General features: G+C 36.2%; 2 protein-coding genes across 3 annotated transcripts; one reads left to right on the top strand and one right to left on the bottom strand.

Annotated features, from left to right (window-relative positions):
- The first annotated feature begins 4374 nt into the window (after window positions 1-4374).
- On the top strand, window positions 4375-7995 carry LOC106155506 (PRELI domain-containing protein 1, mitochondrial). Of its 2 annotated transcripts, none has more exons than XM_013530386.2 (4): window positions 4375-4499; window positions 6410-6536; window positions 6753-6987; window positions 7230-7995. In XM_013530386.2, the coding sequence occupies exons 2-4, from the start codon at window positions 6448-6450 to the stop codon at window positions 7554-7556; spliced, it is 651 nt and encodes a 216-aa protein (XP_013385840.1). In that variant the 5' UTR covers window positions 4375-4499; window positions 6410-6447; the 3' UTR covers window positions 7557-7995. The 2 variants fall into 2 exon arrangements, with proteins under 2 accessions (XP_013385840.1, XP_013385842.1); XM_013530388.3 differs by having other exon boundaries at window positions 4424-4515.
- Window positions 7996-8282: 287 nt separating this feature from the next.
- Window positions 8283-15223, bottom strand: LOC106155493 (uncharacterized). The gene is made up of 13 exons (XM_013530369.2): window positions 14837-15223; window positions 14390-14450; window positions 13937-14211; window positions 13180-13387; window positions 12627-12929; window positions 11925-12245; window positions 11508-11675; window positions 11201-11317; window positions 10570-10848; window positions 10219-10332; window positions 9596-9718; window positions 9093-9152; window positions 8283-8846 (listed from the first exon to the last, which is right to left on the bottom strand). The coding sequence occupies exons 1-13, from the start codon at window positions 14846-14848 to the stop codon at window positions 8518-8520; spliced, it is 2370 nt and encodes a 789-aa protein (XP_013385823.2). The 5' UTR covers window positions 14849-15223; the 3' UTR covers window positions 8283-8517.
- Window positions 15224-15346: the final 123 nt, after the last annotated feature.

Here is a 15346-nt window from a genome sequence, read left to right as displayed (position 1 = left end):
TGCTTGTGTGTGTTTTTTTTTTATTCCACAGATATGTATGTACAAACTACTGAGATACGTGCATTGCATGCTCTAGAAGTATCCAAATTGAGACTGGTGAATTTCACTTGCAACAGAGAACAAGGCAGCAAAGCTGTCAAATGTACAGACAAACAGCAGAAAAAAAAATGATGCACAATAAAGACTAATGCAAAGTAAACACCAAAATTTAATTATGCACAACAGGTTGATGTAAATAAAGTGTATAACTAGCATATAATACTTCAGGCCCATGAGAATTCAAGTTCACACTTTGAAATGCTAGTATGACAAAAATGAAACTTTCACAAAAAAGTGCTTAGAACTAAATTCAGGAAAAAAAGAATCCAATGAAGCTGGCTTTCCAATTTAAGCTGTATTTCAATCCTAATTAAGTATCATTCTTGTAAGTTACAAAACAAAAAGTAATAGTTTTCCATTCATAACGTTTCCCAGCAGGCATAGTCGAGTTGGATCAACGTTGAAAACAGGTTGATATGTTGAATTGCTGTTGATCTACCTAAATTCAACGTAAAATCAACTTTGATCCAGCCACATCAAAACACCGTCATAATGTGATGTTGACTCAACGTTGTATTTTGGTCATTGACACAACCTTACAGACATGGATTGTAATTGTACCACCAGCGTTAGCGCTGGCGGTACACATGGTTTCGGTCCCGTCCGGATCGTTCCGCCGGCTCCGCCGGACGGCTACCGTTACCGCTTCTCCTCCTAGACGGTAAGGCCCCCCGTACCCATCTCATGGATTTAGGTCACCTATAATCTCAACTCGTTCCACGTAAAATTTGGGCTTTGTCGGTATTGGGGTCTGGGTGTGGCACTCATTGCAATGCACCCTTGTCTAAAAATGGCAAAATTAAATGCTAATTATCTACCCTACGGAAGGAGTTATGGGAAAAATTTCTATAGACGGCTTTCCAAAAGTCATATGTGTAGATTTCAAATATACCCTTGGATTTGACCTTTGACCTTTACTTCAAGGTCAAATGGGCCAAAATTTTCAAAAAAATGAAATTTTTTACGAAAAAAAATTTTTTTGCCCTGTTATTCAGACACCACACAGACTTAACCAATAATATTATTGGAAAGTGTTACCCTTCAGGTCATCTTTCATCTCCATGAATTTGGGGTCAATCGGTGCATTTTCACGGGAGTAGCGGCCATAAGATACGGAAACTGAAAACTGTCTCTAATTCGGGAACCGTTAATGCTAGAGACCCATTCTTTTTTGCATTTTGTAGAGCATGTAAAGCCCAACACTGGAGGTGGTCTCGGTTTTTTTGTATTCCATACGGTTTTCGAGTTACGCTGTATCAAAAAGTACATATTGGTGGTAAAAGCAAAATGTGCAGTACGGTAATGGATAATAAATTTTGAACTCTGGAAAAATAAAACATTAGGCTTGGCAAAGCAGACAACTTGTGTTCAAAAATGACATTATTTCATCAAATTTGAACTTCTGAAACTTCAGAGCACCTCCTATTTCAAGAATTTTGACCAAAATGACATTTTCTTTATTTTAATTAATTTTTTCTGTACAAAATTTAAGGCACATTATGGTAACTCCAAAATTATAACATTTAGTCCCTTATATCTCCAAAACTGGCAGAGATAGGTCTATAGTTACTATTGAAGTTGAATAGGAAGTCATATACTGGCAATCTATATGTGACCTTGAAATTGACCTTTGACCTACTTTTCACCATGAACTGAACTTTGCAAATTTTTCTTCCCTTTTATCTCCAAAACTGGCAGAGATAGGTCCATAGTTACTATTGAACTTGAATAGGAAGTCATATACTGGCAATCTATATGTGACCTTAAAATTGACCTTTGACCTACTTTTCACCATGAACTGAACTTTGCAAATTTTGCTTTCCTTTTATCTCCAAAACTGGCAGAGATAGGTCCATAGTTACTATTGAACTTGAATAGGAAGTCATATACTGGCAATCTAAATGTGACCTCAAAATTGACCTTTGACCTACTTTTCACCATAAACTGAACTTTGCAAAATTTGCTTCCCTTTTATCTCCAAAACTGGCAGAGATAGGTCCATAGTTACTATTGAACTTGAATAGGAAGTCATATACTGGCAATCTAAATGTGACCTTGAAATTGACCTTTGACCTACTTTTCACCATGAACTGAACTTTGCAAACTTTTCTTCCCTTTTATCTCTCAAACTGGCAGAGATAGGTCCATAGTTACTATTGAACTTGAAAAGGAAGTCATATACTGGCAATCTAAATGTGACCTTAAAATTGACCTTTGACCTACTTTACACCATGAACTGAATTTTGCAAATTTTGCTTTCCTTTTATCTCCAAAACTGGCTGAGATAGGTCCGTAGTTACTATTGAACTTGAATAGGAAGTCATATATCTCCAAAACTGGCAGAGATAGGTCCATAGTTACTATTGAACTTGAATAGGAAGTCATATACTGGCAATCTAAATGTGACCTTGAAATTGACCTTTGACCTACTTTTCACCATGAACTGAACTTTGCAAATGTTTCTTCCCTTTTATCTCCAAAACTGGCAGAGATAGGTCCATAGTTACTATTGAACTTGAATAGGAAGTCATATACTGGCAATCTAAATGTGACCTTAAAATTGACCTTTGACCTACTTTACACCATGAACTGAATTTTGCAAATTTTGCTTTCCTTTTATCTCCAAAACTGGCAGAGATAGGTCAGTAGTTACTATTGAACTTGAATAGGAAGTCATATACTGGCAATCTAAATGTGACCTTAAAATTGACCTTTGACCTACTTTTCACCATGAACTGAACTTTGCAAATTTTTCTTCCCTTTTATCTCTAAAACTGGCAGAGATAGGTCCATAGTTACTATTGAAGTTGAATAGGAAGTCATATACTGGCAATCTAAATGTGACCTTAAAATTGACCTTTGACCTACTTTTCACCATAAACTGAACTTTGCAAATTTTGCTTCCCTTTTATCTCCAAAACTGGCAGAGAAATTGACCCTTGACCTACCTTACGAAGAACTTAAATTTGATTGTACCATATATATTTTTTGCAATAGTTTAAAAATTCTTGTTGATTGCATTTTTACAGCTTGTCAAGCACAAAACTGGTGGCTGTGTCCCTTATTTTGTGTATGTGGGGGTCTACATGAATGAGCTTGCTCCAGCTGGTGGTACAATATTTGGAGGCGGTATCGCCTCTCTGATCCTCTAGTTTAAAATATTACTTATTGAAAAAGTGATACTTTGTTTATCAATACTGTAATTAACTTTATCAAAATAATAAAAAAAGTGTTTTAAAGTAAAAGTGACAGTTGTTTTGTGTCTTTAGTGAACTAGTGAATTTTCTTAACTTGTTATTCAGAAATACATTCCAATAAACTGAATTCCTTGCAAGGTCAGCTAACACTAGGATGAATAAGTTGCTGTAAATGTGATGGAGTGAGTTTAATAAAGTTGACAGCTCTCGGTACCCTGTTATAATAGATAGACAGGTTGAGGTGACTGTGACTTTGTTATATATATATATATATATAAACCTTGGAAATTTTAACTTAAAGACCATACATATACACCCTACATATATTTAGCCATCAAACATGTCCTACTGCTAAGCACATCCAGGCTAAAAGGGTGTACCATGCTTAGGAGCTAAATGCGTTGAAAAAATCAGACAAAGCAGGCACTTGGATGTTTTTACAGTGTACCTTATAATTGTGTACCTGTGTTTTGTACCAAAAATAAAAACAGTTCAGGTCCTTTTAATGTCTTTTCATGCAAGAATGTTGTCTAACAACTGGGGTTGATACAATGTTGTTACCTGACGTTGAGTCAACCAATGTTTATCCAACGTATTATCAACGTTATGGTTCAACGTTGTTTCAACGTTAAAACAACATAATTTGCCCGCTGGGTTTGTGGTGGTAGTGCACAAATTGTTTGTTTGTTTTTTTTTTTTTTTTTTTTTTTTGTCAATTTTGATGCAATATTACATATTAATTAACAACATAATCACCCAATTTTAATTATCTACTAGTACTGTATGTAACATGAATATTTGGAAAATTTGATGACCATTTGTGGGAGTCCCAAGTCCCACACTGAAAATGCCAATATGTGAAAAATGAAAATTTCATAAAGAACTGCATTGCTTCCAGAAGAGCTACCATGGATATTTAAAAAATGTGACTAGTAAATGTGATAAGCAAAGGTCTTCATGCCCATGGAACTTCAGTGTCACACCTAGAAAATGCCAAACTGTAAACAAGAGAAATTTGCTAATTTAGACCAATCATTTGTCCAAATTCTTTTGCTGCGTAGTTACAATTTGACCTTGACTTCACATACTCCGCATAAATGCCTCAGTTTAGAAAATGTTATAAAGTGCTGTATTTTTTGAAAAAGAGATCGTAACGCAAGCTGGAAGAAGCTTGGGTGGCGATCAACCGAGTTTCATTGCAAGGTAAAATTAAGAGGTCGTAAGTACAAGATACATTTTGAATGATACGTCTAACACAAAACTATGTTCTTTTTCAATAGCTTGAAAAGTCTTTGGTTCCACCTCGCGTTGCACTGTACAGAAATTTCAAATTTTAAATGTACCACTACTTTCATGTACGCGGTCGGTGCACGTGCCTAAAGATGCACGTGAAGCCCGTTTTTTGCAAAAAAAAGCCGACCAAAATTTGCACTTTTCGCCTTACTGTAATATTAATGGTTCGCCTTATGGGATTTTAAAAAAAAAATGTATCTTTGTTTAATATGTGTTTAAGATCGCGACCTCAGTTTTTAGGGTTGTTTGTGAAAGTGAAACTGCATGAAGGAAGTGATTAGGCATTAGAAGTATTTTGACATTGTAAGTTAATTTATATTGCAAAATAATTATATTTTTACGTAGATATATATCTTTTCTGTACACATATCAGTCCCCGATGTCAGTCGTCGCTGTCGTTACCGTGCACTTTCAGAGATACACTGAAAAGGTGCATATCTATTACTCCGACGGGACTTTTGCTCGGGTGTGACTGAAATGCGCAATACACTGCAATACAGCGCAACACAGCGCAATACACTTGATAACACAAGTCCAGTTGCAAGTAAACACAGGAAAGGGTAATCTCAAATAAAATAGGGTGATATAAAAGCAAAATATAGTACATAGTAATTAATATTGCTGATACAACTTGACAATTTTTTCACTGTTTGGTCAGCCGCCATGTTGGCGAAAAGCTCTTCTTGGCCAGTAATATATCCAAGAAGAGCCACTCGCCAACATGGCTGCCAACACGACAATATAAAAGTCTTGCTGATTTGTTAAGTTATTTCAACGATATTACTTACCTAGTAATATAGGTTGTTTTTATATCACCCTACTTTGCTGGGAACGGTCATTTCTTTTGTGTAATTGCAACTGGATTTGATTTTTTGAAGTGTATTGCACTGTGTTGCGCTGTATTGCGGTGTATTGCGCATTTCAGTCACACCGGTTTTGCTCCGAAGGTTTTTTGTTCAGAGGGACTTTTGCTCCGAAGGTCTGCTATTCAGAAGCCATAGGAATTGAACATGCAGTACATATACTGCTATCAAGAATTTGCTCTATATACCCAATATACTAACACACACATTGCGAAATTTACAGTTTAAATCGCCTGTCTGCACATGTAAGTAATAACACTGCGTTTAAGTGCAGCTGTCCTTTTTCAGAACAGCAGACCTTCTGACTAAGAATCATATGGAATATCGGGCTCTCTAACCTTAGGGATATCGAACCCTTGGAACAGCAGTTGATTTTTGTACTTGGCTCCTTCAATCTTCAAAATGTCAGACCCTTGAAACAATAAAACCCTTGGAATATATGGCATACCCGCACTGAAACACCATAAGTGAAAAACTATTTCACTTATTGTCCTCAAACTTTGAGAAGTGATGCATGTTCAAAAATACACATACAGATCGAGTTTAAAAATCGGCTTAGATCACACTATTTTTCCAACAAAAGATGCTTTATATATATATGAAATATGTTTGTAATAGAAATGGAGTGCTTTATGTTCTAGAATTTTAATGAATGTTTGTTTCAAGTCAAGGTTCTGCATTTATGGTTTATATTCTTGAATGTGATTGTCAGGAATACTTTTACACGCATCAGGGTATTTCCAGTTTGCTTTCTTGAAATTAAAATGATGAAAGAGAGGATTTCAGTTTTAGTCAATTTAACTCACTATGAAATTAGGAAAATATGTATTTCCATGTTTGTGTGTGTGTGTGTTTGTGTATATTAATGTACTTATTATCTTATACAATTTTTTTCTATGTGAAAAATTTAACTTGAATCTAGTATCTAGTTAATTTTTACTTCGTTACTTATTTCAGTTTACATCCATGATACAGATTATCACAGCAAACTTGCTATGAAGTTCGGAAAAGACTTTGGAACATTTTCCTTTCGGTGGGACCAGGTTGTGACCGCAGTATTGAAAAAGTATCCAAATCCTTATAGGTAAGACTTCTAGAGTACAGCTTAATCGATAAAGCTCTAGATAGCTAGACTGAGAGGCTTAGGTCTAACTAGAACTGCTGGCAGTGATTTTTTTTTAAGTTTAGACACAGTATGTGTGACATTATTGTTTGTAGGAATATTGTATTAGAAAAGAAGTCATAAAATTATGTTTGTCACGTAATTATTTCTGTAGAACTTTTTAATTATTTTTTTTAGCCCACACATACTTTCTGAAGATGTAATTCACAGGGAAATCAAGAATGGTAAACTCTATTCCAAGAAGCTTATAAAAAAGGTCCAACTAAAATCTATCCCTTCATTCCTGCGTGGGGTTGTGCACTGGGCTACTCGAGGCAAGGACACCTGTTTTGTGCTGGAGGAATCGGAGGTGGATCTTGAAACAAGAAAATGCACCACTTACACAAGAAATGTAGACATGCTTACTTATGCAGTAAGTCAGTTGATCAAAGTATCTTAAGGTTTACTCAAGTTATGATTAACGTCATATCGGCATTGTGTATTTTGAAAATGTTATAAAAAAGGCTCATACAGAACAACTTATTTGCTTGTAAGTGTGTTGAGTACTCCATAAGTTATTGTCATAGACCATTCTGTACTAAACTTAAAGTGATTATTTTTATTTATTTATTTATTTATTTATTTTTATTTTATTTATTTATTTATTTTTTGTAGGATGTTGTTGAAAAAGTTGTATACAAGGAAGACGAAGAAGTGTCACAGAAGACCCAAATAGACCGCAGTCACTGGGTATCAGCAAGGTTTTCTAAACTAGGATCTGAAAGTTATTTATTTGGCAGGTGCAAATCCCGTATACCCGAGACTAACAGGGGCATAGATTATGTTATAAGAACTCTTTTTGCTCCAGAAACACTCCATGAATTAGAAAAGAAAGAACACAAACTAAAAATGAACTTAGAAAGAGTGAAAGAAGTGAAAGAGAAAGTAAAACCAAGAATGGAGAAATTGATTCCCACTTGTAAAGCACAGGAAGATTATTAAAATGGGCTTCATCTGTTCCCCTCTAGATTTTTCTTTGAGTGATCACACTTGTTACGTTTTGTAATTTATTAGTAACCCATTACTATTTTTCAGCACATGTTCCTTTGTAAAAAAACACGGATTCACTTTAGAAATTTTAAAGAGACAATTCATAGATAAATTGAACTGGTTTCATTATGAACATTTTATGGTACGTATGGATTCACCTCAATGATTTTTTATATTTTGTTGGAGGACTGTCTCAGGGTATTCAGTGATACATACAAATTGGGGTTAATTATTTCAAAGATGTCAAATATAACTAGATTGCTTGTAACAATAAATTTGGTGGATTCTGTCACAGAACAGTATTCAAATATTTATCACCATTTGTCTTATCACAAAGTTTGCTTTTTGCAAGAAGTGAAAAATTGTAGCAACAATAAAAGCATTAAACCTTTTTGCAGCTTTGAGTCCTCAAACTTCAGTTGCCATTTCTTAATTGTAAAGGAACTATTTACCGGGTACTTAGTACATAACATTAAAATAAATTAATCTACAAACCTAGAACAAGTTACATAAATGAGACTAATGTTCAAACTGAGAAATAATTTTTTTGTTGGAAAATACTTGTAAAACACAATTTAAGCAGCAGTTTGTTTTTCAAAGAACTTTCTAGAGACCAAGTTAACATGTAAAAGGAGGAGTTAATTCCAAAAAATCCAAGAAAAAAAACAATAACATGACTGAGTAATATCAAACTTGAGTTTATTCATGCATGCAGGACGAGTTTAACATTCTGTAACAAATCAGCATCTATTGATTGCATTAGATCATCAAATAATTGACTGTTCATTTAACAAACTGATACTCCATCACTATTAATTATAATTAAGAGTAATAACAAAAGCTTGACAATAAGTATTGCAACAGTTCAGCCTTAACAATCAAATTTTTCGTAGTATTTTCTCTCAGAAAAAGATCAGACATGCCTATTGTCCATCTCTTGGTGATTGGACATATGACCAGCCATTTTACATACAGCAGATTGAGATTGGTCTGGAGAAGTCTGTGAACCGACAGAGAAGGACCAGTTACTGTCCTTACTATTATGAATCGAATCAAAACTCTTGTTGGTTTTTTGTCGTTGACAGCATGAAAGGTACTGCTGTTTAATAAAGAAAGCCAAAGTCACCAACATGAGCATGGACAACACAACTAACCAAACCAAAAGTGATGAAGTTTTTCTTTTTAGAGCAGTCAGTGCATTCAACATGTAGGACTTTAGTTGGGAGGCATCAGTCGGTTCATCTGGAATTTAAAACATATTATTAAGCTACCAGTAATAATGGCTCCTGCAAGGGTTTTGCAATGCAAGAGTTTGCATTGGAATCACCAGAGGCAGGCATTTCACTTCTCAGTAACTCAGCATAAGATAGTTCTTTTCACTGAATTTCGATAAAAAATTTTTTAAACACTGCTACTTTTGCCAAATGTATCATGTTTTTTCTGTAAACATTGCTTTAAATAATTTGGCAGTTTACCAATTCAACTTACCTTGTTTCAGTGGGAATGCATGCTGACAAGAAGCATAATTTTGAGAACAGAGGACATCTTCTGTAAAAAAAATATGGTAAACTAACAGGTAGCCAATACCATAAAAGTTTGCAAGAGCTTTCAATGAAAGATAATGTCAGGAACAGACGACAATTAACCATAACAGGCCCGTAGCCAGCAATTTCAAAGGGGGGGGTTCTATTTCTGAAAAAGTGGACCTTTTACCATATAATCCCCATGTACCTAGGTCAAATTTTACCCAAAGTGGACCTTTTTCCAGCAAAAAGGGGGGGGTTCTTTCGAACCCCCCGAACCCCCCCTGGCTACGGGCCTGCATAAGGTGGAAGGCAGTCAATTTTTAAGTAATCAAGGATAGGAAACTATGACATGTAACAACCTATACCTTGCTGATAACAGATTTCAATTGTATACTTCAATGTATTATTCTAAAGCTGATCAAGAAGCCATCACCAAAGGCCACTGTACTTATTCAATGAACTTACCTATGCAGTCATGGCCGTTGTCTGATAAAGAGTATCCAGCTGGACATTTACACTCATATGATCCGACGGTGTCTTCACAAGAGTGTGAGCAACCACCATTTTCATGTGAGCATTCATTTTTGTCTGAAAAAGTTATTCTAAGGATGCCCAAAAATGTGCAAATGTTTTTATCAACAGGTAACTTCTGTTGAAGGTGTTGTGCCATGCTGATGAACCTGAATTAATTGTTTTTAAATTTTGTTCTTGCAGTCTGACAGAAAAAAGGTTAATTGAAAATCCCAAGTTGATGGCAAACAAAATCAATGATCTCAAAGCTGTCCAAGAATTGTGAGCAATTTGAAGCATTTTTGGCTGACAAACCGGTAAGCCCTTTGTAAAACAGTCCTTTCTCTGTTTACGTAACCCCTCTTAGCTTTTCAACAAAAAGCACCATTGTCCCAACCAAAGATCACTTCATGGCAAAAAACCCTTACTGGATATTAATAGTTTTATGAGTGAAATAATTTTTTTTTACAATTTCCTATGTATTCATTGTACATGCGCATAATAAGCAGAATTGTATAATGACTGTCATGTTTAGTACATTAACTACTTGGGCTAATACAAAGATATTGTTAACTCACTGATGCATTCTGTCCCATTGACTGGTGTAGTTGAGGAGCCATCTTCACTGTTGCAGACACAGATTGGTTCAAGTCTAACATGGGAAATGCAGTGAAGCCTATCAGGACGCAGTACTAAACAAAAGGGCAAGAAAAGCAGAATGCATTTATTAAATGAGACACCAGCCACACTTTCAGTCAATAAAAAACTATAGTTCAACACAATTGGAACTAGTGAATTATGATGTATGAATTTGGTCGCCAGCAAGACAAAAAAAGTTTCTGAAAATGATTAGTTCAAGCAGGAAGTGAAAAATAACGATCCCTATGCTCTTTCACCCAATCAGCCAGTAAAAAAATTCTATTATTAACCTTTTTCAAGGCATCTTCGTGCATAGTAATCCACGCTGTTATCTTCTTTGATGGATGATGTTCCAACCATTTCCAGTGTAGATGAAGAAAGGTGACACTGTTCAGTGGTGCCCTCTGGGCCGCGAGACCGGACATACTCTATGGATCTACAGGCAATTTCTGTAGTTTCCTCACAGAGTCTTTGACAAACAGCAACATCAGAGATACCAGTGTAAACCTTATCATTGTGAAGCTCAATGTAGAGGTTGGGTGTCTTTTCATAGTGACACTGGTCAGCACCTGACATAAATTTAAATAGGAATCAAATTAAACAGCATAAATGCTTCTCTCCTTATGTTAATTGAGTACTAGTAGATATATAAGTGAACAATATTGAAAATTACAACCATTAACTATGGAAGATGTAATTTTGATGCATTTACAGCATAAAATCTCTAAGATAATCAAGATCTGCTTCAACATCAAGCCCACAATTTGTCATTTAACACTAGTGTCCCAGATCAAGCATACTTGCATCTTGGATAATCATTCTAATAAGCTTTAAAATTTTATCCAGTATTAACTTAAGAAAAAAATCAATTGTCAAATATAGGTTAAATTTATACTTTAGCCAGAGTTCAATTACACTTACTAATACAGTCAGTTTTTACAGGCACCAGCTGGTAACCTGGCCTGCAGTAGCAATAGTAACCATGTGCTGTATTGATACACATGTGTGAACAGCCACCATTGTTGGTCTGACACAAATCTGACAGAAAATGATAAAAACAGAAAAAAAGAATAATTTTACAAAGGCAGTAAAATAATTATTTATAAATCCATTTTATCAGTCTCTCAGTCAAGAATAACTTTGTTTTGGTCACACTCAAATACTTGCAACAGTATTAATTGTTACATGCAGAGTTATTTGAATTCAACTTAAAAGTAAAAAACCCTACCTTCTGGCACTGAAAAACTACCCCCTATAGCACCCTTCTCTCCTTTGGGGCCTGGTGGACCTGGTTCTCCTGTTAAACCTTCGTGACCATGATACCCTCTAGGACCTTTGACCCCAGTGTAGCCAGGGATACCTCTCAAACCAGTCTGACCAGTGGGTCCTTCAGCACCTGAAAAGTTAGTAGTTTGGAGGGGGGGGGGAGAGAATCTTTATTATAATGGTACATGAAAGGATATATAGAAAAAATCACATATGAGTACAAATAAAGGCTTATGTCAAATTGTAAGAGTACGTGACACAAGAGTATCCAAATAATTCGAAGGATTACAAAATGAGTCAAAGAGAACAATTATCAAATCACATAATGTCCCCATGCTCAATTCAGAAATTGTGGAAAAAAAATTGTCAAAATCCGAACCTTTTTGTCCTTTTTTACCAGGAAACCCAGCACCTCCTCCTTTTGTGTTTCCTGGGGGACCCGTTGGCCCTGCAGGACCAGTGGCACCAGTATCTCCTTTCAATCCTTTATCTCCTTTTAATCCTTTCGGGCCTAAGGGGCCAGTCGTGCCATTTAATCCAGATGGCCCAGCAGCCCCTGTTGGTCCACTAGCCCCCTTGGGCCCAGTTTCACCTTGTTCCCCTTTCTCGCCCTTAGATCCGGCCATTCCTGGTAGCCCGTCCATCCCATCAATTCCATTTAAGCCAGGTGGGCCTGGTTCACCAGTGGGACCTTGGGGACCTGTAGATTAAAAAATAGTTTTTCACATAAAATTGCAAGTGTGAGCTCAGTAATTGGCACATGCAGAGGTGGGGAGACCATCAGCACATTAGTTGGCTCTTCTTTCATGTAGGGTCCACTGTATTTGATCCACAGATCTGTAGATCCAAAGAACATCTGTTGTGAATGTCCTCTAAATTACTTATGTCTATTGTCCCTCTTAAAGCATCTGAACCATAGGCCACAGACAAGGCTGAAACAAAGAGTCAAGAGATGAATTGGAACCAATTGCAGAGAGTTGACCATAACGGGGATGGATGGAGGGACAGCTGATAGATTACTGATCGCTCTGCTCAGAGCTTCTACTTTGGTTAAAAAAAATACAAGTAAAAAAAAACTCACCAGCCTCTGCTTTTCCCGTGGAGGATGTAGTCTGTACTATCAAGGTGGTTGTGCTGGTTGGAGCTGGTTTGGTAGGAAGGGGTGTGGTCTTCTCTGTGGTGGTTGTAGGGGTGGTGGTGGTCGTCGAGGTGGTGGTCGTGCTGGTGGTGGTCGAGGAAGTGGCGGTGGTCGTGCTGGTGGTGGTCGTCTCTGTGGTGGTTGTGCTGCTGGTGGTGGTGGTTGTGGTGGTGGTAGGGATCTGAGTGGACAATTGCCGTGTACTTGCTCCAATACCACTGCAGACTACGCCACCACTGATTGGCCCTGGGATTGATAAGATAAGTAAAAAGGCCATTTCATTTACAAAAGACTGGGCCACACATTTTAGAATGTTTCAAAAATAAAAGCATATATATATCCTCTTGCACACTGTATTGACTGCATTCAGGCAAGATATGCTGTTTTTATTAACACATTAGGATTCCAAACAGGAACAGTGGCTAAAGTCTAATGTGATGAAGTAGTCATTGTATATGGAATATGTATCATCTTAGTTTAAGCTGTCAATACATACCATCATCAATCAGGGCTGCAACAGAATATTTGTAGGGAGTTTCTTCATTTAATGTAACAGTGGAATAAGATTGACCAGGTGATTCTTTTCTGAATAATTCATATCCAGTTTCCAAAGCGAAGGTTATCACTGACACATCTGGCTCATAATCCCATCCTATATAGTACTTGTTTGTGCTAGGCAGATAGCAAGGGGTGGTCAGATTCACCTGGAAATAGACACTCCTAGCTGTAATTGAATAGTAAAAAATAATGAGAGGTCCCTTTTTCCAAATCTCTGTCAATCTCTTGCTTCATCTAAGACTGCAGATTTTAGATCGATCTATCCCCATGGAAAGTCTCACTAGATGACTGTCAGCTTAACTGGCTTAAATGTCTGTCCCGCCTACTAAAAGCTGTAAGGGGGTAATTAACTTCTGTGCGCGCTCGGCTGACCGCAATTTAGCGTGAACCCCCAGGGAGTTAGGTTGATCTAGATGGATCGATCTAAATCTGTGGGAATGCAGTCTAAGAGATCAGGTATTCATCAAATTACCCCTACAATTTTAGAAAATTTGGATGAGAATAGTTTTCTGAAAACAAAAACAATACAAAAAATTCTTTTCACTTTTAACTGTTGAATATTATTCTGATTTTAAAAAATTAACTCAGTCCTCTGCTTTTATGTACAATTAAAAACATTCTCTTTTTTTCCAATTTACTCATTCATTTTCACCACTTTTTGTACAAAAATGCTGCTATTGTTAAATTGATCTTACCCATTGCAACCCAGTACCAGTAAAATGTCCAGGAACACAGTATTCCATTGAAAATGTCATAGCATCAAGTTTTCTCCAAATCTGAAAAGTGATTCCCAGTGCAAAATTGCCCCGGACATTGTATTTCTCATGCTTGGGACTGACAAAAGCTGCAAACCCATACAAGTAGGTGTCTTGCAGGTAGTGTTGTCCATCTATAAACAGGAAGTCACTACCTATGTAGCTGTCATAAAATGGCTGAAGTGTCACAGGTCTGGAGAGATAAGGAACACTACCTGCAAAGAACATTAAGCTTTTGTCAATAAAACTCCAATTTAAGCATGTTGTTGTGTTAAGTTCACATTCCATTCATTTGAAGTTTTGTACAGTGCAATACTACATATGTGGTCTTTAAAACTTGACAATATTTCCAAGTATTTCGAATTTTAATTGTTAAAATAAGATGGATGTTACCTGAGAAGTTTACATTGTATATCCACACTATACAGTAAAGAACATAACAGTTACAAAGACCCTAAAAATAAAGAGCATATACATAAGTAAAGTGAATTAAGATGCCAAATAAAACGTTTAATCATTTTAAAGAAAATACTTGTCAAAATGTGTTTTGAGGGAGTCATTCCATGAAAATGTATTGGTGTAAATATCGACAGGAATTATCTAAAGTAATGGTTTAATTTCAATGCGACAGATTATAACCGCACATTTACATGGCCCCACTAATTATACTGGATACTGAGTTACAATGTATCATACATAATGTAAAACTTTGTAATCAAATTAAAATACAGCTACTACTATTAAAAGAATATCAAAACCTACATCGAGAGTGTGTTTTCTAAGAGAAATAAAAATTTACTTACAGGGAATATATACGTTTATATACATTGGCTTACTTACTTTCCACTCCATCTCTTACGAGAAAAGATATTTTCACTAAGGTTGTATTTTGAAGAAACCTTCTAAATATTGCCACCAATTCACCAGAATATCCCCTTGTCGGTATAAATATATTTTTCGTGTATAATCCGGTATACTGCAAAACGGTAAAGTAACCACCTAGTCAAGCACAACCCTCTCCCGGACGCCCTTTCGCTTTGCGTGTCGCAAGTTCATCCAAACTGACCGCCGCGGACTAGTTGTCGCTTGACAAATAGACTGTGAAACAACCATCGCCATCTATTGGACAACTAGGAAGTTCACTGTTATCAATACATTTTAATCAATGTCAACGTGAAATGAAAACAGCGACTTTTCATAGAATTAAGACCGACTGAAAAAATGAGTAAAATTCGCCACATTTTAATTAGCTTCTCCATGATTTACTAACGATCGCTTTTAAACAAGGTTTTGTAAAAATTGACATATTTGAATATGTTCTTTCCAGGTTTCCTTTACAATGGTTACGAT

This window comes from Lingula anatina, chromosome 1 (assembly GCF_051362555.1).
Source record: "Lingula anatina isolate TDL-2025a chromosome 1, LinAna3.0, whole genome shotgun sequence".
Lineage (NCBI taxonomy): Eukaryota > Metazoa > Brachiopoda > Lingulata > Lingulida > Lingulidae > Lingula > Lingula anatina.
This window is presented reverse-complemented; position numbering and strand designations above follow the sequence as displayed.